We start from the raw sequence: 26987 nt of genomic DNA on the forward strand, positions 1-26987 counted from the left end.
ATTATTTTTAATGTGAAAAGAGAAAAGAATATTAACATAATTTTATTTTTAATTTTATCAAAATTAATTAATAAAAAGTCATATTTTTAATAAAATAGTAAATTATAATAGTTTAGGATAATTTTTTTTTAAAAAGTAAGTGTTGTTTTATTTTTTATTTTTAAAAAAACATCAAAGAACGAAAACATAAAGATGAATATTGAAATTTCATGTGGAAAGTACGAGTGGAAAAATACGTGAATAGAGATTAGAAAAAATTATTACATTTTGTTTGCCGGCTCGAATTCTCGAAGCCCCGAAATTGCAAGGAGCAAATGGGAAGGACCGGAGGGAGCGACGAACCGCGTTAACAAGGAGCAAATGGAGTTGCGCCGCCGTAAATCCCCCTCTTTTAGTCGACCCTACGCGGCTCCTTCGAGCTCCAGGTCTGCCTCAAAGTATCCTCGGGTTCTCTCCGATCCTTTCTCCGGTAATGTCTTCCTTCTTCATTGCCCTAGGACTTGAGTTTTTTCTTCATTTCTTGGTTCCTTAGCTCCTGGGATCCCGACTATATTCTACCTTTTTTTCCCCTTTTATCCCTGGTTGCTCTCCTCCCGTAACCATCATTATAATAACCAGTACAGTTAGATTCACAGACGATAACTGGCAGACACTCTTTTTTTTTTCATATTTATTTGGAACGGGGATTATTGGTCACGGGAGGTTTGCTTGCATTTGAGTCGCTTCCATTCTCGGGGAGAGCGTTTGAATCACATATGTTATGCTCATCCATTATTCCAAAGAGCATTTCCACGTTTTTTGGGCTACAATACATCACTGTTTCACCTATATAGGCGGTTTCTTCTTTGACTCACCAATCCCTTCTTTAATTTTATTCCTTTGGGTTGTGTTTCAAATTTCTGTTATTCTTCCAGTTGTACCACTGATGTTTCAAATGATGGTCGTGTTCTATAAAGTTGCTTATCCTTGTTCTTTAAGCAGATGCTGCTAGAAAGAAAAGGGTCAAGTTCACAGGAGAGGCTATTGTTCTAGAAAATATGCAAGCACTTCAAAATCAGAAAATCCAGTTTCTGAATTGTATGTCGCAACTTGTTTTGTTTGAAGAATTAACTTATTTTCTAAGCATATTTATAGCAAGAATAAAGCATACTTTCCTTTTATTACTGTAGCAACATCATTTCTTTACTTCCTGAAAGTAATGTTTCTTTCAAATAATGATCAATATCTCACAGTAAGAAGTGGAAAAAGAGTTAATCTATAAATAGTCGCTTGGATTAGGGAAACTGTTAGTTTTAGCAATTGTTCTAGCAAAAAGAGTACTAACTTTTGATGGATATTTTTTTGCAAATATAGAATCTCTTGGTTACCTCAGGTCCATAATATCCTATCATATTTTTCTCCTTTCTATCATTTCTTAGAGCTATACATAATTGCTTACAAATATTAGTATTTTTTTATTTAATGTTTTTAGTTAACCCTATTAGAACTATTAGAATAATGGAGTTATTGGTCTAGTAGGTCTAATCCCACACTTAAACTTGTGACCTTAGAGATTTATCATGAGTTTGTATACACATATAATAATGATTATCTCATTAATTAAGCAATCCATCTTTCGATACTTCTCCTCTTTTTCTCAAAAGTTGGATGGATTAGCAACGCCACTTCAAATCACATCCCTGTCGCTGATGCTTATTGCAATTGTGGCTACATTCTATACATCGACGAGTTCTAATGCCAAGCTTTCACCTCCATCAGTTAGGCTACTTACTTCATGCTGCCCCCAACTTTAATTAGCGTGAGTAGAAGCTCCACCATACCTAATCTTAAGTGGATGACTTCACCTTTGACCTTATCCTCTTCTTAGTCATGTGATTAAGGTTTTAGACCTCAAATTTAATGTCGCTAATAAAGATCCATGTTTTTGACTCATTTGTGTGAAACCCATTAGGTATTATTGACACAAGCTATAGGCACGACGGGAAGAGTATTATTGGTGTAATCATGTCCCCAAACATGTAGTTTTGATGGTTGGACAAAGGTCTAAGTTAGAATATATTGTGATTGCTGATGTTATATGTCAAGTGTGTAGGTTTTAACATTGAGATCATAGATGCAATGCATGAAATCCATGTGGATCAAGGTCGATTGAACACTTGGCAACTAGAGATGTTCGAGTAAGTTGAGGATTAGATACTTAGTGAGTGGAAGTTCAAGAAGGTTAAGGGTGACTAGAGGCTTGAAAGATGGAAATCCTAGTAGGTCGAGGTTGACTAAATGCTTGATAGACAAGTTCAGAAGTAAGGTCTCTTGGCACGAAGAATCCGGAAGCAAAGATTTGTGGCACAGGATATCTCAAATACCTCTTTGTTAGTTGAATCGTGCCCCAAGTGCTTTGGTGTGATCTTGGGCAAAGGGTTTAAGTTAGATTTTCTCTATGTATTTGATATGTGTGTTTGACTGCAAGGAGTTGCAAGAACACATGGAGCTTGGAGAGCTCGTTGGCTTAAGGTGGCCAAGGTGACACAATTAGTGGATTGAAAGTTTAAAGAGATTGGAGAAGGATGGTATGGGATGTCAGAGCGATCGTAGGATGAGGAGCATTGGGGTGGTGCTCAGGGGCGTAGCCAGGATTTTCGAATAGGAGGGGCAATTTTCAAAAATTCATGAAACGAGGAAGGAATAACTTACAACTCTGGGAAGATCCTTGATTTGGAGAAAAATAGAGAAGATAAAATAGAGAGGAAGAAGTAAAAAAAGAAGAACTTTACTTTCTTTGTTAGCAACCTTGACTAGTTTTAGTGAGCTCGACAATAACACAAAGAGAGCAAGGTAAGACAAGACATGACTATTTTGCCATGCCAATAAAATCCTAAAAAATACCAGAAGAGAAAGAAGATAGGGGGGTTAATGGTTGCTTGATCTTGTTGCTAGAAGAGGACAGCAACTGATGCTACATTTCTTGCTTGCTGGAGAAGAGAAAGGAGAAGAAAAAAGCTCTTGTGCTTTAGAAGAGGAGAGGAAAAAATTGTAAATTTTCTAATGTTGGAGAAGAGAAGGAGAGAAGAAGCAAACGAGGAAGAACAGGAAAAAATAATAAATGAGAGGAATGGGCGAAGGGGTGGCATACGATATAGTTAGGATGTAACATGTATAGGGAGAAGAGGGAGAGAACAAAATGAAAGGTTTCGTCCAAAATATCCTAATTCTTTTTAAATCGTTTGAACTTGTTTAAACATTAAACTTGATTCGGTCATAACTCAACTTTAAATCAATTTCAATTTGAACCAATATAATACTTATCTCCATATCTACTCGTTGAATTTAGTTCAAACTCGATTCAATTTTAATTTAGCTTCCTTACTTTGTGCCCTACGATTTAGTTCATCCGTTTATTATTATATATTTTATTGATGAATTAACTACTCAAAGTGATTTTATATATATATATATATATATATATATATATATATATATATATATATATATAATTTTTTAATAAAATGTGAGAGGGGGCGGTCGCACCCCCTCTCCTTAAGGTGGCTATGCCCCTGGTGGTGCTAGAGTAGCTCTTAAGTGATGACTTGATGTGATTAGGTTAGAAGCTCGATGGCTAGAGGTTCATAGAGATTGAATAAGGTTGCATAAGATAGACCGAGGGACCGTAAGATGAGGAGCATGGAGACAATGAGGATGACAACCATTAGAGGTGGATTATGTAGGCAAGGGGTGTGAAGGATGACATGTGGAGGAGCCAAGGGCACGGGTGCATTTGAGGACATATGCCCTAGCAGTAGATGGTTGCGGGTGAAATCAAGTTGCAAAGGGTAAGAGTGAGTTGAGTGACCAATATCGATGGGGACGAGGATAGAGCTCAACATAGGCAGACTCAACCTTAAAACTAGTTATAGTTGGGGTCAATGGTTAGTTGTTGATGGACAACAGTGGATTGGAGATTAGGAATCTAATACATAAAATAGTTTTAGGATATAAGGGTTGATTAGTTGGTTGCCGATTTAGTCGATTGGTGAAATAATTGACGATAAATCAAAACCTCAACATTGATTTGGAGTAGTGAATTGATGTGGATTTGAGTCAACTAGAGGAATAATTGACTAAGACAATCGATTTAGTCCAATGAGCAAGCGAACATAATGGTTTTGTTCATGACTGAGTCGAGTGGGCAGTCAACCGATAGCTTCAGTTGCATAATGGTAAGTAACTAGTTGATTGCTTATCAATGTGGAAAGGAGTCATTGTCATGTGATAATAGTTAGATTGCAAGGAATAACTGATGGTGATAAACTAATTGACTGCTAGGCGGTAGACACACAGTAAGGATTCTAAGGTTATAAAAAGAGCAGTGGGTAAGGCTGGTGAAATAGAGTTAGTTAAACCCTATTGAAAGCTTGTATTCTTGCGCTTTTCCTTTCTTGTATTCCTTTGCAATCTTAAGCTTGTAAGAGATTTCTCATCTCCGATAGAGAAAAATAGTTGTGCTTTTCTAGAGTGATCCATTGACAAATTATAGAACCACATTAAATAAACACGTTAGCGACTAGTAAGTGTGATTGTTTGTTTATGCTTATTTTCCCGCACTAATCATTGTTGTGACCTCGCTAAAGGGTAGATAAAATCACACTTGCAGGTAATGATCGTTATTCACTCTCCTCTAGCTTGGGCATCTGGTCCTAATGGTCTTGGAAGGTAGCTTCTAGTGAAGCTGAGAATGGAATACACTTGTATGGTGGATTATAGGTGAGACTAGATTTAGGTGGGGACTTAATCTTAAAAATGGTTAGAGACGAGTATCCAGTAGAATTATTGTTAATTTTGTTGTCATATTCAAGCTTCCCTTGCAACCACTTTTATAGTCCTCCAAATAGCAATAATAAACTCTCCCAGTATTTTGAATTTAACTGGAGTTTGATTGGCATAGAACTTGTCTCGCTAACTATTGTCTTCAATCTACTCAAAATCATTCTGTTGACTATTACAACTAGTCGACTCAACTTGAAACAAAACCTTGCGAGCAATTTGTCTTTAAATCAATTAAATATTTCAATAGACTAAGTCATCATCTTTGACCCTGAAACATTTCAAATCTTGGTTTAAATAAGGGATCAACCTAACACCTAAAATATAGCCCATTCATGATCTCTCACAATCACTTGCTAAGAGATCTTAGATCTTAGATTTCTTGTGTGTTGGGTATGTTGTTGGCCTCGACCTACCATTTCGTCTACCAAGAGGCCTTGCCTCTAGGTCTTCCTTATTTTCTAACCCATGTTAGACTTTCTTATCTACCAACACGTGTTGGACTCTCCTGCTAAATGCACAATTAACCTCAACCCACATGGGCTTTATTCAATTGCCAACACCTATTGCACTTTTCTTTTCTACTAAATGTCTGATCCACCTCAACTCACTTTGAATTCATTTATTGTACTTGTAATATCAATTCCAAGTAACATACATCAATGCCAACTATATGAGCTTAACATAAAGCCTTTGCCAAACACTTTAAAACCATATTCTCATTTTCGACCACTTGGGGTATGATTGCACCAACAATAAGTTAGGGTAATATAAGCTTCATTTCACATTTCAGCTAAAATGAAAATGCATTTAGGGTAAAATGAAAAATTATAATTTAAACTCTTCATTTTTTTCTCTTTGCCACACATTGAAAATATTACTTTTGAGAAATATAATTAGTGAAAGGTAATCTCATATAAAAATCAGAAAGAAAAACTCTTTAAGGAGAGCTCGTTGGTATAATATCATTCAAATTTTTGAATGCTACTCCCCTTAAGGTTGATTTCTAATATATAGCTTCATAAACATACAGTCAAGAATAGCAAAAGTCACTACTCACATCACTAACTAGAAAGGTTGGAATATATTGTAGGATCGTTGTACTAGAGAGGGGGTGAATAGTGCTCGTGGCTTTCACGTTCGTTTAAAAAACGCGAAGAGACAAACATAGCGGAATAAAGAAAGAAAGGAAAATAGATAATGCTAACACACCAAAATTTACTTGGTTCGGAGCATGTGGCGACTACTACTTTAAGGTCTGCACGTGAGAGTGCTTTCGGTGGGTAAATACTAATCAATCGGAAAATTACAAGAATGATTACACTTTGAGTATAAGTAACTTGAAAAAAAAACAATACTAACGACTTAGAGAATTAGATCTTCAGTCGTCGTCGGAGCAGCTTTCGGGCATCGTAGAGACTTTATCGGAGCAGTGCGCAAAAGCGGAAGATGCTTGGAATGATATTATGAAGCTGTTGGTTGAAGCCTCCTTTTATAACCCCGTCCGGGCGCTTGGATCACCTCCTGGGTACTTGGACTGTACTGACATGGCGAGCTCTTGTCAAAACTTCATCCCTGAAGTTTATTCACGTCTGGATGCCAACCCCCTCCGAGTGTCTGGATCGCTGACGTGGGTCGACCAATTGTCGCGCTCTAGCTTAGTGTGCCAATCTCGAGGGCGCCTCTTCACCGAAGCATTCCCGGGGGCCCGGAGCAACTCCGGGCTCTCGGACTCTAGGTGCCCTAACCAGCTTTTTGCTATATCCTTCTTTCTACAAATTAAAGTTAGTCCAGGCAATAATATATGAAGCATAATAAGTTTTGACAGCCTTTGGACTGTCCGGTCTTTGCTTTGAATTTCGCTGAAACTCTAGGTCGGACCGACGCTAACTGTTGCCTATTCGGGGAACGCGTCCTCACCTACTCCTCTTAGGAGAGATTACATTTTGCCAGACCGGTCCTCTAGACTGTCTGGACTTTTGCTTAGTGTCCGAGTCATCAGGACTTCATGTTGAACGTCTGATCCTCGACCCTTCCAGTCTTCCGTCCGGTGTCCGCGACTCTCAGGATTGTCACCTAGCGTCCTCGACTCTAGGTTTTCACCCAACGTCCTCGGCCCGCCAAGACTTTGTCCAGTCTCCGGACCAGGACTTCGTTCCCTAACCGCAGCTAGAACTTTCCTTTTGTCTAAGATCACTTAGGACTTTCCTTTTGTCTAAGATCATTTAGGACTTTCTGCACACTCAGTTTAACTTGTTAGAACAACAATGACACTTAACTTAGAATCATTTGTTATTATCAAAACTCAGGTTCGATCGTCTGATGTTCCATGCACTAACATATACAACAACAACAACAACAACCAAGCATTTTCCCACTAAGAAATAACATATATGTCAAAGAAATAATAACCTTACTAATTTAATTTCAGGCGATCAACTCTTTCAAGTAATCGATTAACTCAATTGTTTGTCACTATTTGTAGTGACATTTTACTGTTTTGACTAGGCAGCTCACTAGCTACAATATTAGTCGACTTATTTTTGCTATATTCTAATAAATCCAGAAACTTTTAGCAGCTTAATTTTAAAAAATTAATATAAAATTCAACAGAAGATAAATCTATGAAAATTTGTTGAAATGCTTGAATTTAGTGTTTTGTATAAAAAAGCAAGTATCAAGAAGTTTTTTTTTTTTTTTTTTAATTTCAACCAACAAGTAAATCATCCTTGTTATTTCCAAAATATTTTAAAATGATTTTAACAAGTAATTTTCAATTATGATCACAGGAGCTTAATGTACTGTGTCATGTCCGCCAAGCTAGACTGGCTGTAAAGCTAATTTTGCTCATTACGCTTGAACTACAATACTGTAGCAACCTAGATAAAAACTAACTAAATGCATACTTTTGAAGACACTCCATCAGTAAAAAGGGTAGTATGGTGCAAGACACTCCATCAGTACCATGCATAAAACTTAGCAATAACATAGAGGTCAAAAACGATAGAACATGAGTATAAAATACAAAATGGACAAGAGGGAATATTAATCTTTTATCACCAATTTATTTTGAATCTATTTTTAGACGAATTTATCATTTCTCGTATTTCCTTGTTTATTCTCTTATAAGTATTCTTGATTTAATTTATAAAGGAATCTATATATATACATATCATACAGGGGTAGATGATTTGCAATTTGTCTAGTAAAAGATGCATCATATAGAAGGATAATGACCTACAATTCATTTAAAAAGAAATGTATCTACACATATAAATATATAGGGTGAACGATCCACAATCCACTCAAACGATATATCGTATTTGCATAGAATGGACGACTCATACTCCATCCAATATGACATACATAATAGAAATATATAAAAGATGAATGATCCACAATCCACCTAGACATTCACCTCACAAAAGAAAGGGCGAACAACCTACAATTCACCCAGTAAGATGGACATCTCATATAAAATGGTCAAAGCCTGCACATGCATGAAAAAACCTAAGGACCCTTTTTAAGCGCAAAACCAATGCTCTATAATATAAATATTTTATTTTATTTATTTCAGCATAATTAGTCATGCAATTCCTTTAGAGCATTGAGCCAAAACTCTATAATGTAGGTATTACATTTATTATCGAGTTAATTTAATATGAATAATAATGCAATCCCTTTTCATAGTGCAGAGCCAAAGCTCTATGTATAGTGTTTCATCCATTATCTTGTTAATTTAATACCAATAATAACGTAACCCATTTCAAAGCATGGAGTCCAAGTTCTATATTATTAGTTAGCATAATTAATTATATTATTTGATTCGTCATGGTTCTCAAAAAGGGGTCAAATAAAATAAATATCAACTATAAATATAAAAGAACAAGTAATATAGAAAGAAGTTGTTGAGTAATAAGAGTAGAGATGAGATCATAACTAATTTTATTATTAACAACTGCATAATTATACCATCTACATTCATAAATTAAATCATGCACAAAGTAAATGTAGTAAAACAAGTAGAAAAACCCACCTCAAATAAAAAGAAATCTTCCAATCTGACCAATTTGACACATATATGACCTCAAAATGCACTCTTATGCACTTCACAATGTACAAAATATAAATGCATATAGCTCCTAACTATAACTTCAATCATCATCATAAAATCATAGATTTTTTTTTTTGACTTAACTCTACTTTAACTCTTGTCTAATCAATGCACCCTTAAAGATATCCACGATACCATCTTGAACACAAACAAAAAAATGGGTAGGATAAATCACCCTTGTTCAAATTTTCTAGGTTTGGAAGAGGATTTTGAAGACAAACAAAACAAATGTGGATGAGGTTTAATGAGCACCATAAGGAGGGCTAGCACACAACATCCACACTCGAGTTCTTTATCCGCTTTGACCTATGTGAATCCTGAGTGAGGTTAAAGTTGTGCCCTTCATTTGCACCTCTAGTACACATCACGTGAGCATCCACCCTTCGCCTTGCTTCTATTGCAGTGGTATTCTCTAGTAGATATGAAGTTTGGCCTGCATCGCGCACACCACCACTAGGGATGTGAGTAGGGAGAGGCTAGTGGGGAGCCACCAGTGACGACAAAGTGCGACTGAGGAAGGATGTGCTTGATGTTTTCAACAAAGAGGGAAAAAGAAGAAAAAGGGGGAAAACATGGAGTGCATGGCTTGGTTATTAAATGACATTTTGTAAATTAATCCATGAATTTTAAAAATTTACATTTTGGTCCCTAAAAAGTAAAAAGTACTATAATTGGACTTGCCAATGGGAAAAATATAGGGTACTAGAATTGCATGTCTTCTCATAGTGTGTTGTAATTCTCTAAAAACCTTTCAACAGACACTAAATTTTAGTCCATATTTAGTTAATCAAGTTAGCAAAATGGTGAGCCAACTTCATGGAGGGTTTAAAGAGATCCTCAATAGGCAACATGCAATTAGAGAATAGGTAGAGAATTGGAATCTCATAAAGTATGCACTTAAATCCTTTCTCTAAACATCTTTATCATTATCTATGGTAGATGCCTGTAAGGCGCTTAAGGACTTATCATTTGTTAAGTTAAATGAATTATTTTGTGAATTTGAATTACATGAGCCACTAACCTTAAAGTTCACAAGGTATTTCCTTGGTTGCAAGAAGGAAGAAAAGCAAAATGGTGAAGGAAGAAATTGAATCATCCTTTGAACATGAAAGTGAAGATTCTTCAAGCGAAAGGATGCACTTTGTCAAGAAGATGATAAGGAATGGTAAATTAGCCAACAAAAGGGACATGAAAAAAAATATTTCATGGATTAAAGCAAAAAGGTAAAAGTAAATATAAATCTAAATCAAGTGTCACTTGTTTTGAGTATAACAAGAAATAACTCTTTAAGAATGAATGCCTAGAGCTCATCAAACTAGCAGAAAGGGTAGGAAAAAAAGAAAACATTGAGAGGTACATGGGACAACTCATTCGAATCATTCAACGACGAGAAGGACACACTCCTAGCTTTATCCACATGGGACAACCATTTAGCTTTTATGGTAAACACCGATGAAGTCTGCGCAACAAGTGAGAATGAAGATTCAAGTAACGATTACGGTAGAAATGAAGCCACAAGAAATAAGAGGGAGACGATGAAGCTAAAGACTCAAATAACAATGAAGGGGAGCTTTAAACAAAAGTGGCATTGAGGTAAACTCTTCCTTAGTAGATAAACATTTTGATATCGCTACTTTCTTGTCTAATTCCTTACTTAGATCCAGTGTAACACGGACACTCCAAAAAATATTTTTTTAGAAGTGTCGGACATTGAAAAAAATGTGTTGTTGAGTTTTTAAAAGTTTGATCAGTCAGATACGGCTAGGACACGGATGGGATATATTTCCAGACACGTTTGAGCTCAATTGCATAAAAATTAAAAATTTCGAGGGTAAAATTGAAAAAAAATAAAATTCCGAGGACAACTTATTAAAATGAAAAATACCCTAAATTACTCTTTGCTCCTGATTCTTTCTTCATCGCAACGCGACTAAACGCTGCTCGCGGCCGTCGCCTGCACTTGCCGCCATCGCCTGCCTAGCCTAGGCTCGCCACTGCTTGCTTGCACTCTTTGTCGCTCGCCTACGCTCTCTGGCTCTCTCCGTCGCTGCTCGCAGCAACCCATTGTTGCTCGTTGCAGCCCGCCATTACTCGCAGCAATCCGCCATTGCTCGTAGCAGCCCGTCGTCGCTGCCCTCTTTCTAGTAAGTTTACTTTCCGGAGGGTGTTGTTATCCTTGAAATTGCCAATTTGTCTCTTGATGAACCTGAATTGGAGTTAGTCTTATTTACTGACGAAGGTGGTGTTGGTGATGAGACTGATATGGATGTTTGATTTTTTTTACTTGTTTAAGATGTATTGTTGTGTTGCATTTTATTATGTTTACTTTTTTGTTTGTAATGGATATTATGGTTGATATAATATGAACATGGTTTTCTATTCTAAGATTTTTTAATTTTTAATTATATATATATATATATATATATATATATAATATTTTTTTATTTTTTAATAATCGTCGTATCCTGGCCATATCGTGTCTTATATTTTCAAAATTTTCAGTATCGCCGTATCCGTATTGTATCCGATGCGATATCCGTATTCGTATCCATGCAACATAGCTTAGATCTAAAGATAGAATTAGAGAACTTAGAAAGGAATTAAAAAATTTAGAATCAATTAATTGCTCATTGTATCTTTTCAAAATTAAAGAACTTGAAATTGAAATGAGAGTTTTAGATCTCAACTAAATGATTTAAAGATATCTCTAAAAAATTTACTCAAGGATCAAGTGTTTAATATTATCATAAATACTCACTGAGTGAAGTATTGTAAGACTAGATTTGGGTATGTATTAAGACAAAAAAATCATGTACATCTAGAAAATGGATACCCTAAATATAATAAATTTAGTTGAACCTAACCAATATTTAGTCCAAAGGATGTTTTATCTCGTTTGAGTATTTTGGTGTATGCCATAAAGTTTGGAATAGTGGATAATTCAATTCTAATTAATGGCATGGTCATGAATTTTATGCTTACTATACATGCTCACTTAGTATTTTTATCAAGATTTTATCTCACTTGACACTACATTTAAGTTAGGTTTGTCTATTAGTCCAACTTTCCACATCCTAATGTGAAACCTAAATGAAGGTTTCTTAACTTAAATTATTCATTCTCCCCCTTTGACATATATAAAAAGTTCAAACTTCTTAATCTAAAGTCAAATATCCATGCAAAACTCTAGATGAAGGTTCCTAACCTTCCATTCTTCCCCTTTGGCAATTTTTGTCCAAAGCTCTACCTTGATCTTATCACTCCATCATGGGGGTGCCCCCCTGTTGTTTCAATTTTCTCTTTACAACTTTGTTCGTTACTTGAGGGAAGTCTCACTCCCCCTAAAGAAACACATTTCCCCTTCCTAGGTCATTCACATACCTTTAAGGTGGACCTCCCCTTTAAAACATACTTCTCCTCCTAAACCAAGGGCTTCCCCCTTAGTTATTAAATCAATAATCTTTTAGAATTCCTAAACCTTTAGGAATTTCCAACTTTGGTCCCATGAGGTCAAGAGTTCAACCTTGAAATTTAACTTCCCCTCAATCAAAGTTCTTCCCCTTTCTCACTTTTTCCTTTAGTTTGCATTTGACAAACTCCCTTAAGATACTTATCTAACAATTCTAGATGGTTAAGAATGACTAGATACTATGGGGTAAGGTGTGAAAGACTGGATTTACCAAGATTCATCTGAAACTGAAACTTCGCAGCATTGTGTCAGTGGATTGAATGACCTTTCAGTCCAGTTGACTACTTACAATTTTCAAATTTCATAAATTATTTTATATACTTATTTAAGTCATGAAAATTTATATCGATATTATTTCATGCTTCCGGTCGATCGAAAAATGGATAAAGAGCGGAGACTGCGCCATTAGATAACGGTGAGCTCCGGTCGATCGGAAAGCCATCTGACCGAAAAATCACTATATAAGCAACTTCGAGCAGTTTAGGTATCTAATCATTCATTCTTGATCGATCTAGGAGGTTCAAGGATGAGTGCTGCACGCATTCAAGGCTTCCAGAAGCGATCAACTTGGTGTAACTTTGTGCTTTATTTTATTCTCAGTATTGTTGTAAAGACAGATTTGTAAGAGGTTTCTCCACCTTCGGAGGGTTTAGGGCAAGGAGAAAGATAGTCACTCACGCTAGAGACATAGGCCTTGGAGTAGGAACCTGGGGGTTACCGAACCACGTAAATCCAGGACGTCTAAGTCAAGATGAAGTGCTATTCAGCCCCTCCTCTAGCACACCTTCTGATCCTACATCAATAACATAATCAAGTAGCTGGCACATGGGTGTGCCTATAAAATTGAGTGCATTTGGGAAGAACTCCCTTAGGGCATGACACATGTAGCCTCATATAATGGCACAAACAAGAGTGTCAGTTATTGCCTGTGCCACCTCTGCACATCTTGACATATTTTCTGATTGGTATGTCTCACCCATCCTCCTAGTGTGACTTGAGATGTGATGGATGCTATGGTCACAAGTCTACTACTTTGTATTATAGGATTCACTCCGGATAGTTATGCTTGGACTTGTATGTCTTCCTCATTCAGTTTCAGAGCAATATGGAAACACTGCTCCTTGGATACTGCAACTTTACATTGTTCAATGTTCTCTCGTAAAATCATTTACGTGTGACATGCTTTAATCTACATTCAACATGACCTTATAGATGTCATTTAATAATAGATCTTTGCCCGGCAGGTGATCCAAAGACTTCCGAGTACAAATTTTTTAGGGAAATGCTGCAGAAAAACCATGAAACCCATCAGAGTTTTTGCTTTCCCATGAAAACGGTTCATACAAGTGCATCTCCACAAAAAGAAGTTACACGAGGTTCCTCTAGACCACATACTTTCACTTCTATCTCGTCAAGTATTTCTTGTACTCTAATGGTTTCCTTGTAATTCCTTGGGGCTGAACAAGCTGTATTTTCTTTCTTGTCTAGAAACCAACAGTTTGATAACTTCATGGCATGAGTCTGGCAGAGATATAACACCTGCTGCTAAAGTGATGTTAGTTTCTCCTTCTAAAGTTCTGGAAGAATATGGTTAGCATTAGAATAGACACTTGTTGTAATCTTTCTTATGTGCATGTACAATATATGGGCATTCTCGCTCCTTTTTTTATTTTCCAGATCTAATGGATTCAGTTGAATTCAGAAACATCAATGAACAGATCAATGTTGCCCATTTTGGATGTAACACCTGTTATGCAGAGACCTTTTTCACCTAGCAATATGTCATGGACATACGGTGAGCATTAGCTTTAATAACTGCATTTCGATTTGGAATTTTTTTCCATTAGATTTTTTGGTACATTTCCTTAGATAACAAAATTACAGCACTAAAACTCTTTATAGAAAAAGGAAAAGATTTGGAGGGATGTGCATTTCCTTAGTACATATTCACCTCCCATGCAGAGACCCTTTTCACATGAGAATCTCTAGGCAATTTTTTTTATCATTTTTTTTTGGCATGAAGATTACTTAAGATTCCTTTGATAGGTAAAATACCCAATACCACAGTTGACTCTGGGTTCAGTCAAATTGCTAATTTGTAAGCCAGTTTAAGAAACCATTGTTTCCTTGTGATTGCTTGTTCTTCTGAGATCATACTAATTCTTCTAAGATAATGCAAAATTTAGCTTTGAAAATCCTCTTTTGAAAATATTAGCATTTCAATTATAGTTCTGTATCTTTGTCTAAACCAATTCTATGTTACATTGGCAAGGAATTGTCTCAAGACTTTGTATATTCATAGCAAAAGGTTGAAGAGGGATCCTTATGTGCATTCTCTCCGTGCTATTTTCCTGAAAACAGAAAATCCAATACATGGTAACAAGGAAAAATGGAATTATGATGACTTGGATAGCTTTCAGTTGTCAGTCCCTTATGTGTGTCCTTGACTCTGCTAAGTTTTTAGGTGTGATTTGGCTGGTTAATACTAGTCCAATCTCTAAGTTTTTATTTAGTCTACCTTGTTTAATTTACCAACAGAGGAATGCTAACAACTGTTAAAAGAAAATGGTATTTGGCTATCAGGCAAACTATACTCATTCTCATACTGTCAATCAACGAGTTTTAGATTTTATAATTTTTCTCCTTTTTTTTTTTTAACTTGATGCTTATGCAACCAAGGATTATAAAATTTCTGTTGTTTTCCTAGAGATTAAGACAGTGAAAACTACCACGGCTTCTATAGCACATCCTGTTAATTAGAGTTTTGTTCCTATTTCTCTAGGCATTTTCTGATCTGATTATGCTTATTACATCTTTTGTTATTGTTCTGATTTTGTTATCCTAGTTCGTGGTCCAACCTGGACAAATTGGAACCCCGCATTTAACATGTGGGGTATTTGATCATAGTTCTAATAGTAGGCCCATTTGGAACAGATTAAACTTTGAATTGAGTACCCACTAATCAAATCTCAAGAGGAATTTGATCAAAAGCACTGGAAGGGAGAAGATGGATCATTACTAATTAGATCACATTTCATGATAGCTCATGATGCACAATCATATTTAACTAGTTTTCATCCTGATGATCCCATTGTTTTTCAATGTTTAATGGATGATTAAACCTGACTCTAGAACTCTTTGTATTAGAATATGGAAATGGTAGGATTTTTCTCAAGAAGAGGAGTAGGTTACTTGAGTTAGTGGAGTCATCTTGCCAAGGAAAAGGAAAGATTGAATTTAACAGGTCATTTTTTCCCCATCAGATTTTTTTTAAACTTTCTATTGCCTGCAATCTAACACTTCAGTGTGTCAGGTTTCATTTGATCTCCAAACTCCTCCAACGATTGGGGATTGATAAGAAATCTCAATGTATGTTTCTCAACCTTTTTTTGTTCATTATTAATCATCTGCGCTGATCTCCATGGTTTATAACCTGAAACATTTCATCTTTTTTTTTATCCAACAAAAGTTTTTTATGAAGGACAACGAGAGTGGACACAGAACATGTTTTGTGACAAAGTTCACTCACTTGTTCCATTGGAACCCTGTTTCTTTGGTATTAAGAACAAGATGGTAGGAAGCATACTCTATCCATCTACTACCAAAAAATACCTTGAGAAGGATTTGTCTTTTCATCATGAATGGTTATGGAATTATAACAAACTTGGACAACCTTCAAATGATACTATGGATTTTCTGCCGATTCAGAATTGGCTTCCTCTTGAAAATGGTATTTTAGAAAATAACCAAACCAGCTTGGAGCTAGTTAAAGCAGAAAATTGGGAGGCGGGTGACTATATTATTTCTCCTCCTGTCATACCATGCATTTCAACTTCTGAATACAACAACCACAGCAGTGACTTTAGTGATGAAATTTCAACCAGAACTGAGTGCTGGAACCAGTTAAACGAGTTATCTTGCTGTTCCATGGAGCAATCACTTATACCATATACAAAGCCAAAGTACTTCGAGACACGTGATCTTTGGAACCTAATGGAGCAGAGTGATGTTCCTTACTTGGAGTGGAAAGAGAGAAAATCAGACTACCATGTTGCTTCTGAAAGTTTGGCTTCTGAAGAAATGGATCATTTTCCATTAACTTGATGCTTCAAGATTACTTTGTGAAAGAAGTCAATATGGAAGAGAAGATATATTCAATTCTCTGCTCGGTGGAACCATGCATCAAAATTGAACTGGTGGTTGTCTGGATATTGTCCCATCAACTCTTGGAAGGTCCCCTTACACAAGAATGGAAAGCCTTACCTTTGGATAACTGTGTGCGCGCGCACGCGCATTATCCTCCAACTTTACAAAGACAGCATACAAGATATATCAAATTTAATTTCTACTATCAGAAACTTCGACAATGCACTCTATGAACCAGCGGTTGCCCCGAATTGTGTTAGGTGAATCATCTTTTATTTCTGGCGAGTGTAGAGAACACAGTTTATAGGTTTGATGGGTAAAGATGCGATGTCTATAATTTTTGTGCCATTATAACAACTAGATTGCAAATTCTTTCCTCATTGCTTTCCAGGCAAAGGTACTAACTTGTGAAGCACTCACCTGATGCTATTCCTATTTCCTTGGTTTGTCTTTTTTTTTCCATTGTGAAATTCAGGTTAACCAATTGAATGAAGTTGTAATCTTGTGAGAATTAATCATGTTTGTAACTGATGTGAACAGTTCATATATCACTTGAAATAACCCAGATTCTCATTTTGGTTGCCAAGACTAATGGTGATGATGTGCAGGAGCAGCTAATTGCTGTGGCTCCAAAAGTCTGCAAATTTATTACTGCAAGTGGCGTGCATTTGACATTAGTTATATGATTGGACTAAATGCATAGGAAATCATGAGTTTGAACTATATGCACTAACAGATTTGGTCATAACTATTACATTGACATAAACTAGTTTGTATTGAAAACCAAAGCATACTATTTTTATAGTAATTTTGCCCAAAACTAGTACATTGTCCTAAATTAATTTGATTTGGTAAACAAAAGCAAAGAATGAGCGCAAAGGGCCAAAGAATAGAGGAGTCACTTGTGAAAATTTAATAGTTTTGCCAAAATTACTATATACATCTAAACTAGTTGGAGTTGAAAAACAAAAGCATAAAATGAGGTCAAAGGGCCCAACGAACAAATTAAAGTTCTTGTTTGTAGTATTTGACCACTATAGTTTACTATAGTAATTTTGACCAAAATTTTAATATCGAAATATAGAATTAAAAATAGCATAATAATCACGAGAGTGGGACACTATTATTTATTTGGAGATTTGTATAAAAATTATTAGTTTAAATAGTCTCCTAGTGCTCCAACAATAGAATTGTTATCGCACATGCCTTCAGTGATCATGTTTGACCAACACATATTGATATGTTTGATAAAAGTATTTTAAGTTAAGTTTTTATCTATGTCATTGATGTGTACCCAACGTTTGTAGGGACTTGGTAGTAGACACATGAAACACCAACCTTGTGACTTGAGGTAGTTGAGTAGTGTTGTTGATTTGACATAGCCAAGTTGGTTCAGCTTAAGGCTCAAGAGGTTTGCTGAAGTTTGAAAAAGAATGGTATGAGATATCTGAGAACTACAATACAAGGAGATTGGAGTTGATTCAAGAACTTTGGCAGGAGTTGTAAGATGTGGACTTTGTAGTTGATATTGAAGGATGAAACATAAATCAGGCCATGGCTTAGCGTATTTGAGTGATTGAGGATCTAATGAAAGATGAACTCTTGGATGATGTAATCCTACAAAAACCTACTGACAATGAGCTAGAGATTGTGTGATTTGTAATCTCTGGGTTCTTAATTTTCGGTTAGATATACTTGATTAAGAGTCTTCCATAAGGGAACACGAGCTCTTGATTATAGTCTAAAAAATGAGCTTGATCTCGAAAGATTGCATGGACTTATGAGCTATAGATCAATCAAAACCTGAGATTGACTTGACTAATATTTGTGTCAATCGATTGGGATGCTTAGTTGATTGCCTAGTCCATTAGAATCTTGCATTCGAGCTTAGTTTTTGTCTTTATTTGGTTTGATTCAATTAGAAGGCTAATTCAATTAACTCATGTAATCATTGGACAAGATAAGCCTGATGTATTGGATAGTTGAGTCGACTGTCATGAGTATCAACTTTCTGTGTTGGTGTATTCATCCTCGTATTGCATAAATTTCAATGTTTGGACTATGCTTTAAATTAGGTATTTATTATGTTCTTATATAGTGTGTTAAACATGCAAGTGTAGGTAGTTTGACAGGTACACGTGACATGGAAAGTTCAAAAAGGTTCTGGACATATGAAAGTCCAAGCAAGCTAGATACTAGGTAAGGAAGGTCAATAAGACTCCAAAATAGAAGTCCGACCGTGTAGAACTATAAATACATCGGGGTGAATAGTATTTTTTTTACTTTTTAAAAATTAAGAATACACAGTAAAAAAAAATAGAGACAAAAAGTGAACGTTAACATAGGTAATTTAAGTAGGTTCGGAGTCTTCAATGACTCCTACTCCAAGACTCACACTCGCTGAGTGTTTTCGTTGGACAATCACTATAATCATGAAACAATTACAGATTTAAGTACAATTACATGAATTAAATTATACCGATAATATAACTTTAAAAGCTTGAACGCAGGTCATCGGTGTAGCTTTTAGTTATCCCAGAGAACTTTTGGGAGCAGCTCGTGAGTACGAAAGTTGTAACAATTGATGTAATGAAGTTGTTGGTCAATGTCCTTTATGTAGGCTCATTCCGGGTGCCTGGAACCCCTCTAGTGCTTGCACTGTTGCCGACATGGCAAGCTCTCATCAAAACTTCATCCATGAAGTTTATCCATCTTTGGGCACCCGGACCCTTTCTAGGCGCCAGAACCCTCTCTGAGCTCCCGGACCCTCTCCGGGTGCTTAGACCATTGAGGTGGGTTCGGCCAGTTGACGTGCTCCAACTCAGCTTCGGATCATTTTTCTGGTCCCCGGACCAGCCCTGGGCCCTCAAACTGCCCGAGGGCGGGCTCTCGAACTGCCCGGGTGCAGACGCTTAGACACCCTATTTGCACCTCTTCTTCCCTGCAAAAAAGGGTTCGTCCAGGCAACAAAAAAATAAGTTTATCCAGCAAAATAAAATTAGCACAATACAGCACGATAGTAGTAGCAATTAGATCATGTCTCCTAGAGACCAGGATCTAGTCAAGGTCTTAAATTAGATTTCCCAAATGGATCTAAGTTAGATCGACGCTTATAGTTCCCTCAACTGGGAACACGTCATCACTAGATCTCTCCTCCAGTTGCTTACCTCTTACTTACCAACTGCAATCGTTTGACTTTCCTTTGACCCACCAGGTCTTCTCGCCAGTTGTCAGGTCTCACGAACCCAACTAAATTTCGACTGGTTGTCAGATCCCAGAGACCCAACCGAACTTTCCACCAGATATCGCGTCCCGCAGACCTATTTGGACTTCACACCAACTATCGGGTCCCACGAACCTAGCTAGATTTTAACCTGGTTTCAGGTCCTCCAGACCTGTCAACCCCAGCACACTTTGTAAAGTAATTAGATCACACAATACATCTAACTTTAACCTATTTGTCATATATTAAAATCTGATTATCAGTGCAATCTGCACCAACAATCTCTTCCTTTTTGATGTAATGACAACCAGAGTTAAAATTAGGAAAAAAATATGCACATAAGCATTAAAAATTTAAGTGAGTTGGATTTTTCTAACCTAACCCACTATCCTCCCCTTTGACATACATCAAAAATTAATATAACTCATTAGCACAAATTTCTAGTGGTTCATAAAAGTTTAGAACAAAAGTTACAAAAATTTCAACCAATGGTTTAATTGATTTTTGGAAATTTTTGAACAACTTAAATAAAGTTTACAAAGGAAAAGTATTTTGGTAAAAAAAAAATCAGATTTATTGTAGAGAGAAGTAAATGAAACAATCTTTTAAAATAATTTGGAAGGAGTTTTTCAAAATTTATAAAAAGATTTTCAAAATTTTGAATTTTGCAAAGTATTTCCAAATAGTTTTCAAAAATACCGTTTAAAGTAAGCTTGTTAAAATAGTTTTCAAAACATTTTACATAAAGACTTTGAAAAAAAAACTTTCAAAGAAATTATCAAGGAAAATTTGAAAGGAATTTAAAAATTTTACAAATGTTTAAATTTTTCAAAAACATTTTGTAAAGACAATTTTTATGAGAATTTTGCAAGCAATTTGTCAAATATTTTTCAAAAGTAATTTTTAAATAGAATAACTTTTCAAAATATTTTATAGCTATTTTTTAAAATAAATTTTAAAATAACTTCCAAAGTGTTTTTGTAAAACATTTTCAAGGATACTTCCAAAGAAGTTTTTAACATAATTTTAAAAATGTTAACTAAAAATTTTGAAACTGGATTTGAATATAAATTTTTCAGATGATTAAGTAATTTACAAGTATTTTAAAATAATTTTCAAGGTAATTTTTCAACCGTATACATTGGAAACTTTAAACAAAAGATATTAAACAAAGTTCTAAGTAAGTTTGAAGATATCAGTTTGCAAAGAGTAGTACCGAAAAGGAAAATTTTAAATGATGACACTTTTAAAAGCAGTTTTCAAATATCCTTCCCTGGACCTGATATTTTTATTTAAACATAATCATTCAACTGCCAATATTTTTAGCACATATCTAACCTATTACAAAAAATTATGTAGCTAGCCAAGACTTTACTGATTCCCGTGATAAAATAGAATTCATGGAAAATTTACTAGGAGAAATAGAAAAACTAGCATGAATCCAGTGGAGAATGTCTTATTCCATGGAATATGAAGCTCTTATTAATATCTCTGAATGACGAGAAGGAACACAAAATATTCTCTCCCAAATGCGACGGGTATTTTCTTCAGAAGACCCTACTTCAGGATCCACTGTAATCCAAGATCTAGTATACAGAGATATGGAAAAATTATCTTGTGATAATATTAAAAATATTATCCAGTATCTTAATGACTACATGAGACTGGCATCCAAAACAGGCTGGTTATATACTAGGCTAGAGCTTTCTAAGAAATTATGGCTCAAGATGTCTGGTGACTTTGGTAACAAAATAAAGAGGGTTTTCGACGAAAATTATATTGGCCTCACTATAGGCGTCTTTCCCAGAATATTATTCGCATATAAATTCTTAGAGCAAGAATGTAAAGATGCAACATTTAAACGATCACTTAAAGATCTTTCTTTCTGTAGCCAAATCCCAATACCTGGCTACTATAATTCTAAAAAGAGAAAGATGGGTATCAGAAAATCAAGGACGTATAAAGGTAAACCTCATGCTACTCATGCCTGAATTGAAAAGAAAAAACATCTGGTAAGAAATAAAAAGTGTAAATGCTACATGTTGAGATGTATATTATAAACCTAGCTTTTCTATGAACATCTATTTTGAAATATTTTGAAATGAGAATCACTTTGGTCAAATGTCTGCATTTTATATTTATATATATGTCAATGCAGTTGTTCATTTAATTTATATTGTAGATAACATGGTGTGTGGTGCCACACAGAAGATCATGTTATCGGTTCCTTATAAATTATAAATAGTAGCTCACAACCAAGATGGATTAGGACAAACCATTGGAACGATTGTAGTGTAATTTAGTATTAGTCGGTCTTAACTATAAAATTACACTAGTACACTTTGTGTGTATTGAGCAGGACCATTTGAGGTTGTTCGATTTATACTGACTACATAAAAGAACAGAACCTCTGTTATTATGGATGTGCGTCTTCTTAATCCCTATATAATAACAAGCATGTATACTTAGTATTTATTTCTTTAACTTATCAATGGGTGAGTTTTATTCATTAAATCAATAGGCTCGATGAGTTGGGAGATAGTATTATTTATATGATGTGTTGTTGATTATAGAAGGAATCTATGTCCTAATTATTTAGGTTGATGATGTCCCCTTTGAGGAGCTCATAAGGATTATCATGTAAACCCTGCAGGTGGACTTAGTTCGGCATGATAATAAAGTTGAGTGATACTACTCTTGGAATTAGATATTAATTAATTGGGTTGTTAGTAACTCAATTAATTAACGGGCATACGACATCTTAAACACGGGGAGATTAACACACTCATGATAAGAAGGAGCCCATATTATACTATGTGATTGGTGTGGTAGTTCAATAATAACCCTTTAGTGGTATGAGTTATTATTGATGGACTTGGGTTGGGTGTTCGGGCCGAACACAGGAAGCCCAATCCCATCAGAAGGCCTAAACCAATTCCTCTTCTAGGTCCCTATTGTAGCCTCTATATAAAGCCTCGCATCCACCCATCCACAACTTGGTTTGGTTTAACTTAACTTGGTTTGGTTTAACTTAACTTGATTTGGTTTAACTTGGTTTTGGTTTAGATTTTTTCTAAACAAAATTCTATTATTTTTTCTTTCCTTGTAATTGACGGCAAGCCTATAAAAAAGAGTAGGTGGTGACCTCTAAAACCTAATTTTCTAATTCTCCACACTCCTCTTCTCTCCTTGTGGTCGGCACCCCTCTTCCCTTGCTAGGGCCACCCCTCCTCACCTTGCTAGGGCCGCCCCTTCCTCACCTTGCAAGGGTCGCCCCCTCCTCTCCTTATTTAGGGCCTGTGCCCCCCTTCCTCTCCTAGCTAGGGTCGGTGCCCCTTCCTAGCAATCCATTGGTGGCCGACGGCTTGAAGAAGAGGAAGAAGAAGAGAAGGTGCCCCATCCTAGAGCCTCTTTTGTAGCCGGCGGTTTGGAAACCAAGAAGAGAAGGAGGGTAGTGTTGTCTTGGTAGATCGTCACCCACACGATGTCCAAGAAGAGGAGAGGAATACGACAGAAGATCAAGAGGTCTTTAGCTACAAAGAAAATGTACAACTAGTTCTTTAATTCCGCTACGTAATTAGTCGAGTTTTCTTTGTATCGATTTTGAATACCAACACAAGATGCCAGCGATCTTGTACTTCGATCAAGGTGTTCTTTGATCCATCAAGAACTTGCTTGATTGATCAAACACATGTCTGATCGAACATGCGGGTTGCTAGGAATAGTTCTGTACTTATACAATTTTTGTACAGGGAAATTTAAACAGAACGGAATTCTAGCGCCTTCACTACCTATATGGGCAAGAAGGACATTTTGCAAGAGAATGTCCAAATGAAAAAAAGAAATATAAAAAGGGTAGTTATTTTCTATCGCGATAAGATTACGTGTGCTGTAAAGTAGATTCGCGATAATATTCGCGATAAGATTATGTATGTTGTAAAGTAGATTGGCGATAATATTCTCGATACGATTATGTGTGATGTAAAGTAGATTCGCAATAATATTTGCGATAAAGAAGGTTGTCCTCACTAGAAGATGGTAGAACTCTGGCGGCGATGGGGCCTAATGAACACCCGACATTTCTACCCTCTTGCTATATAAGGATGGCTTCCCCCCTTGTAAGAGATCAAGCGATCCTTGGTTCTTACTTGGGGTTCTGTATTAAACAAGAAGTAATAAGAATTTGTGAGTTTATATCTTTCCTCCTTATTTCTTTTATTTCTCTATTCTCTCTCCCCAGTTCGGTTTTGCTATTTGGTATCAGAGCCAAGTTTTAAAAAGATAATCATGTAGAGGTAAACTCCACGAGTACAGGTATTAAGGAAAAAACTAATGCTGAAATTTTATCTACTAAGTCTTTGAATGTTGGTATTATGCAAATCATGCTATTCAAAAGAACAGGTCCTATCTAGGTAGTAGGCGAAGACATGTCATGATAAATCCAAGGGCACACTTGTGTGAGACATAGCATGGTAAGGAACTGCCCTTTCAAAACTTGATAATTTCAGAGTAAGCCTCATCCTTAGTACCTTAACCCTTTCTTGTTCAAATATTGAATTCCCCTTAGTAGATGAACAATTATATTATTACTAAAAGTACGAACTCATATAAAAATGCAATTAAAGCCACTGAACACCTTGAAGCTCCACCAATTGGTTTTGCCAAACCTACTTGATCCTGTCCGAAGGCTGAATCAATGAACGCTGGGCACGGAGCGCTCTTCGACTACTGACGTGGCTCTTCAACTGCTAGAACGAAGCTCCAGTGAACCTGCACAGAAGTCGAGCCGGGAAGGGGTTCCCGGCGGCGACCCTCCGACGCTCAAGTCAGGTAAGCAACGATGAAAAAGGTGGCTCCCAAAGTCTCAGAATGCGTACCTCCGGCGAAGTCTGAGGCTCTTTATATAGAGTTGTGAAGGGTTAGGGCACGCATACCGAGGTGCATATGTGTCCTCTGTCCTTTCCTCGGTATGCAGTTGTCAGAAAGCTCACCTGACCCATACCGCTACAGTCAAAGCATGTCCTCGATGGGACAGCAGAATCCCCTATCACAAGATTTGGAGCATGGCCTACACGTAAAACATACCTGCTGTCAGAAAAAGACCTCCCTTGTCCTTTTCCCCTTTGCTCCAGATCTAGCGTCCGGGCGGACAACTCCCTCAACATCCGGCCGGACATATGCGGTGGTTTACTTGGGGAGATTCTCCATCACATGCTTTATGGGGACTATTAGCAGTGTTACCTTATGGCTTTGGCCGAGCGTGGGGTCCGCTCGGCCCACGACCTTTTCCCCTAAGCGCCGGAACTCTGCTTTCGACAGGACGCCTTTAACCATCGGCTGTATATCGTCCGGTCGGCAAGCCGATCGGACCCATCCCTCTCCGGGCGTTCGATTCCATCGGCCGGTCGGACGTCCGATCGGACCCATCCCTTTCCGGATGGACGACTACCACTATGTTTTCCACGTGGCGTTGACTTCCCATGGCGGGGCCCCCTGCTCTTACTACCGGATCACTTGCCTCTCCTTCAAGTCTAGTCGAAGGAGGCGAATTGTCCGACTGACTGGACTGCGAATCTAGCCGGGCATCTCCTCCGTGCTAGTATCCTCCGATCGGCCTACCGCAGAGATGGCCTTGAACAAATCAACAATGGCATTCGCCGGATCTCCTCGGGTTTTGCGCAAATCTCCGACATTAAGGTTGAGCATGCTTTCATTAAATGCTCCGAATGGTAGAATGCCACGTGGCGCAATGCCATCAGCCTACGGCGGCGGCGACATGGTGTTTTGATGCGATCGAAGCGATTCGAAATGAACGGCGAGATGCACGCTTTGATTCCCGTGACCTGGATCCAACGGTGGAGGTCGGCCGGCCTCCGCCCTATAAAACCTTCGTTTCCTTCTCTCCCTCATTTGCTTCCGCGTTCTCCCGTTACCCTCGCGTTCTTGAGCTCCGGCGATCTTCTTCGGCTTTTTCGCGATCCCTTTCCTCGCAGTAAGATTTTACATCTTTCCTTCCTCCTTTCCGGTGTTTCCTCAGCGTTTTTTCCTCAGTTTCGATCCTTGAAACCTCCTTTCGTTTGCTGTCGTTTTTCTCCTGCCTTTTTGCCTTTTGATTCCTTCCGATCGGCCAATGGCTAGTTCTTCAAATCCCGAAGACCAGTCGCTCGGCCCATGGTACACCACCATGCAGTCCCGATTCGAACAGCGGGACTTTGATATTTTGACTGACAATTTCGAAATCCCAGAGGATTTCGAAATTCGTTTAGCCGGTCCTTCCGCTCGGCCTCATAGGCCGCCGCGCGGAGCTTTCTGTGTCTTCCGAGACCAGTTTACCGCCGGTCTTCGCTTCCCTGTGCATCCTTTCATCATAGATGTCTGCAATTTTTTCGGTGTGCCGCTCGGCAGTCTAGTACCCAATACCTTCCGTCTCCTTTGCGGTGTTGTCGTTTTGTTTAAGATTCACAACATCCCCCTCCGACCGGAGGTCTTCTTTTATTTCTATTACCCCAAGCAAGCCGAGCCAGGCACCTTCATGTTCCAAGCTCGACCCGGCTTGGTCTTTTTCAACAAACTCCCTTCTTCCAATAAACATTGGAAGGATTATTTTTTCTACATCCGCATGCCCGATCAGGCCACCTTCCCGACAAAGTGGCAAGTCAGCTTGCCCCCTACTCCCGAGCTGAAGAAGTTCAAGACCCGACCGGACTACCTCCACGCTGCAAACATACTAGCCGGTCTGCGACTCGACATCAATAAGCTCCTTCATGAAGGAGTGATGTATATCTTCGGTCTGAGTCCTATACGGACTCCTCTTCCGGCCAGCTTCGGTAAGAACTTTACTTGGACATTTGCTTTGATCGCTAACTGATTTCCTTTCTTTCTTTTGCAGCGGACATCGTCATGGATTCGGTGATGGCCGGCGTTTTGAAGAGAAAGGCGGCCGCTCTGGAAGCCGCGGCGGCCAGAGAAATGGAAGCTTTGGGTATCCATCCGGTCGGATCCCACGAAGGTGAGAGCGGGACTCAGGCTGAGTCGACCGCTCAGGCCTCTCAACAAAATGTGGCCAGCGGAGCCACCCCTCCCCAAGAACGAACTGCACCCGAGGAAGGTTCCGCTCGGGAGGAGGAGCAGCCTCTACAAAAGAGGCGCCGAGTGGAGACTCCTCTGCCCTCGGCCACGTCAACGGTCCAACCGTCCCAGCGAGCAACCACCGCCGC

The 26987-nt window shown here is 37.6% G+C and overlaps 1 protein-coding gene across 1 annotated transcript; it reads left to right on the top strand.

Moving 5' to 3' along the window:
- The first annotated feature begins 281 nt into the window (after positions 1-281).
- LOC121992372 lies at positions 282-17062 on the top strand. Its single transcript, XM_042546691.1, has 8 exons — positions 282-469; positions 982-1077; positions 13646-13777; positions 13890-13991; positions 14104-14196; positions 15549-15645; positions 15715-15770; positions 15871-17062. Exons 1-8 carry the CDS (start codon positions 361-363, stop codon positions 16503-16505), a joined length of 1320 nt encoding a protein of 439 aa, XP_042402625.1. The 5' UTR covers positions 282-360; the 3' UTR covers positions 16506-17062.
- Positions 17063-26987: the final 9925 nt, after the last annotated feature.

This window comes from Zingiber officinale, chromosome 6B (assembly GCF_018446385.1).
Source record: "Zingiber officinale cultivar Zhangliang chromosome 6B, Zo_v1.1, whole genome shotgun sequence".
NCBI lineage: Eukaryota > Viridiplantae > Streptophyta > Magnoliopsida > Zingiberales > Zingiberaceae > Zingiber > Zingiber officinale.

Bases quoted from the DNA above. Each gene is read 5' to 3' on its own strand.
- LOC121992372 (XM_042546691.1), top strand. From the start codon at position 361: ATGGAGTTGCGCCGCCGTAAATCCCCCTCTTTTAGTCGACCCTACGCG. The intron at 1,078-13,645 runs GTATGTCGCAAC...TTTGCCCGGCAG, and splicing joins GAAAATCCAGTTTCTGAATT to GTGATCCAAAGACTTCCGAG. The intron at 13,992-14,103 runs GTTAGCATTAGA...AGTTGAATTCAG, and splicing joins TAAAGTTCTGGAAGAATATG to AAACATCAATGAACAGATCA.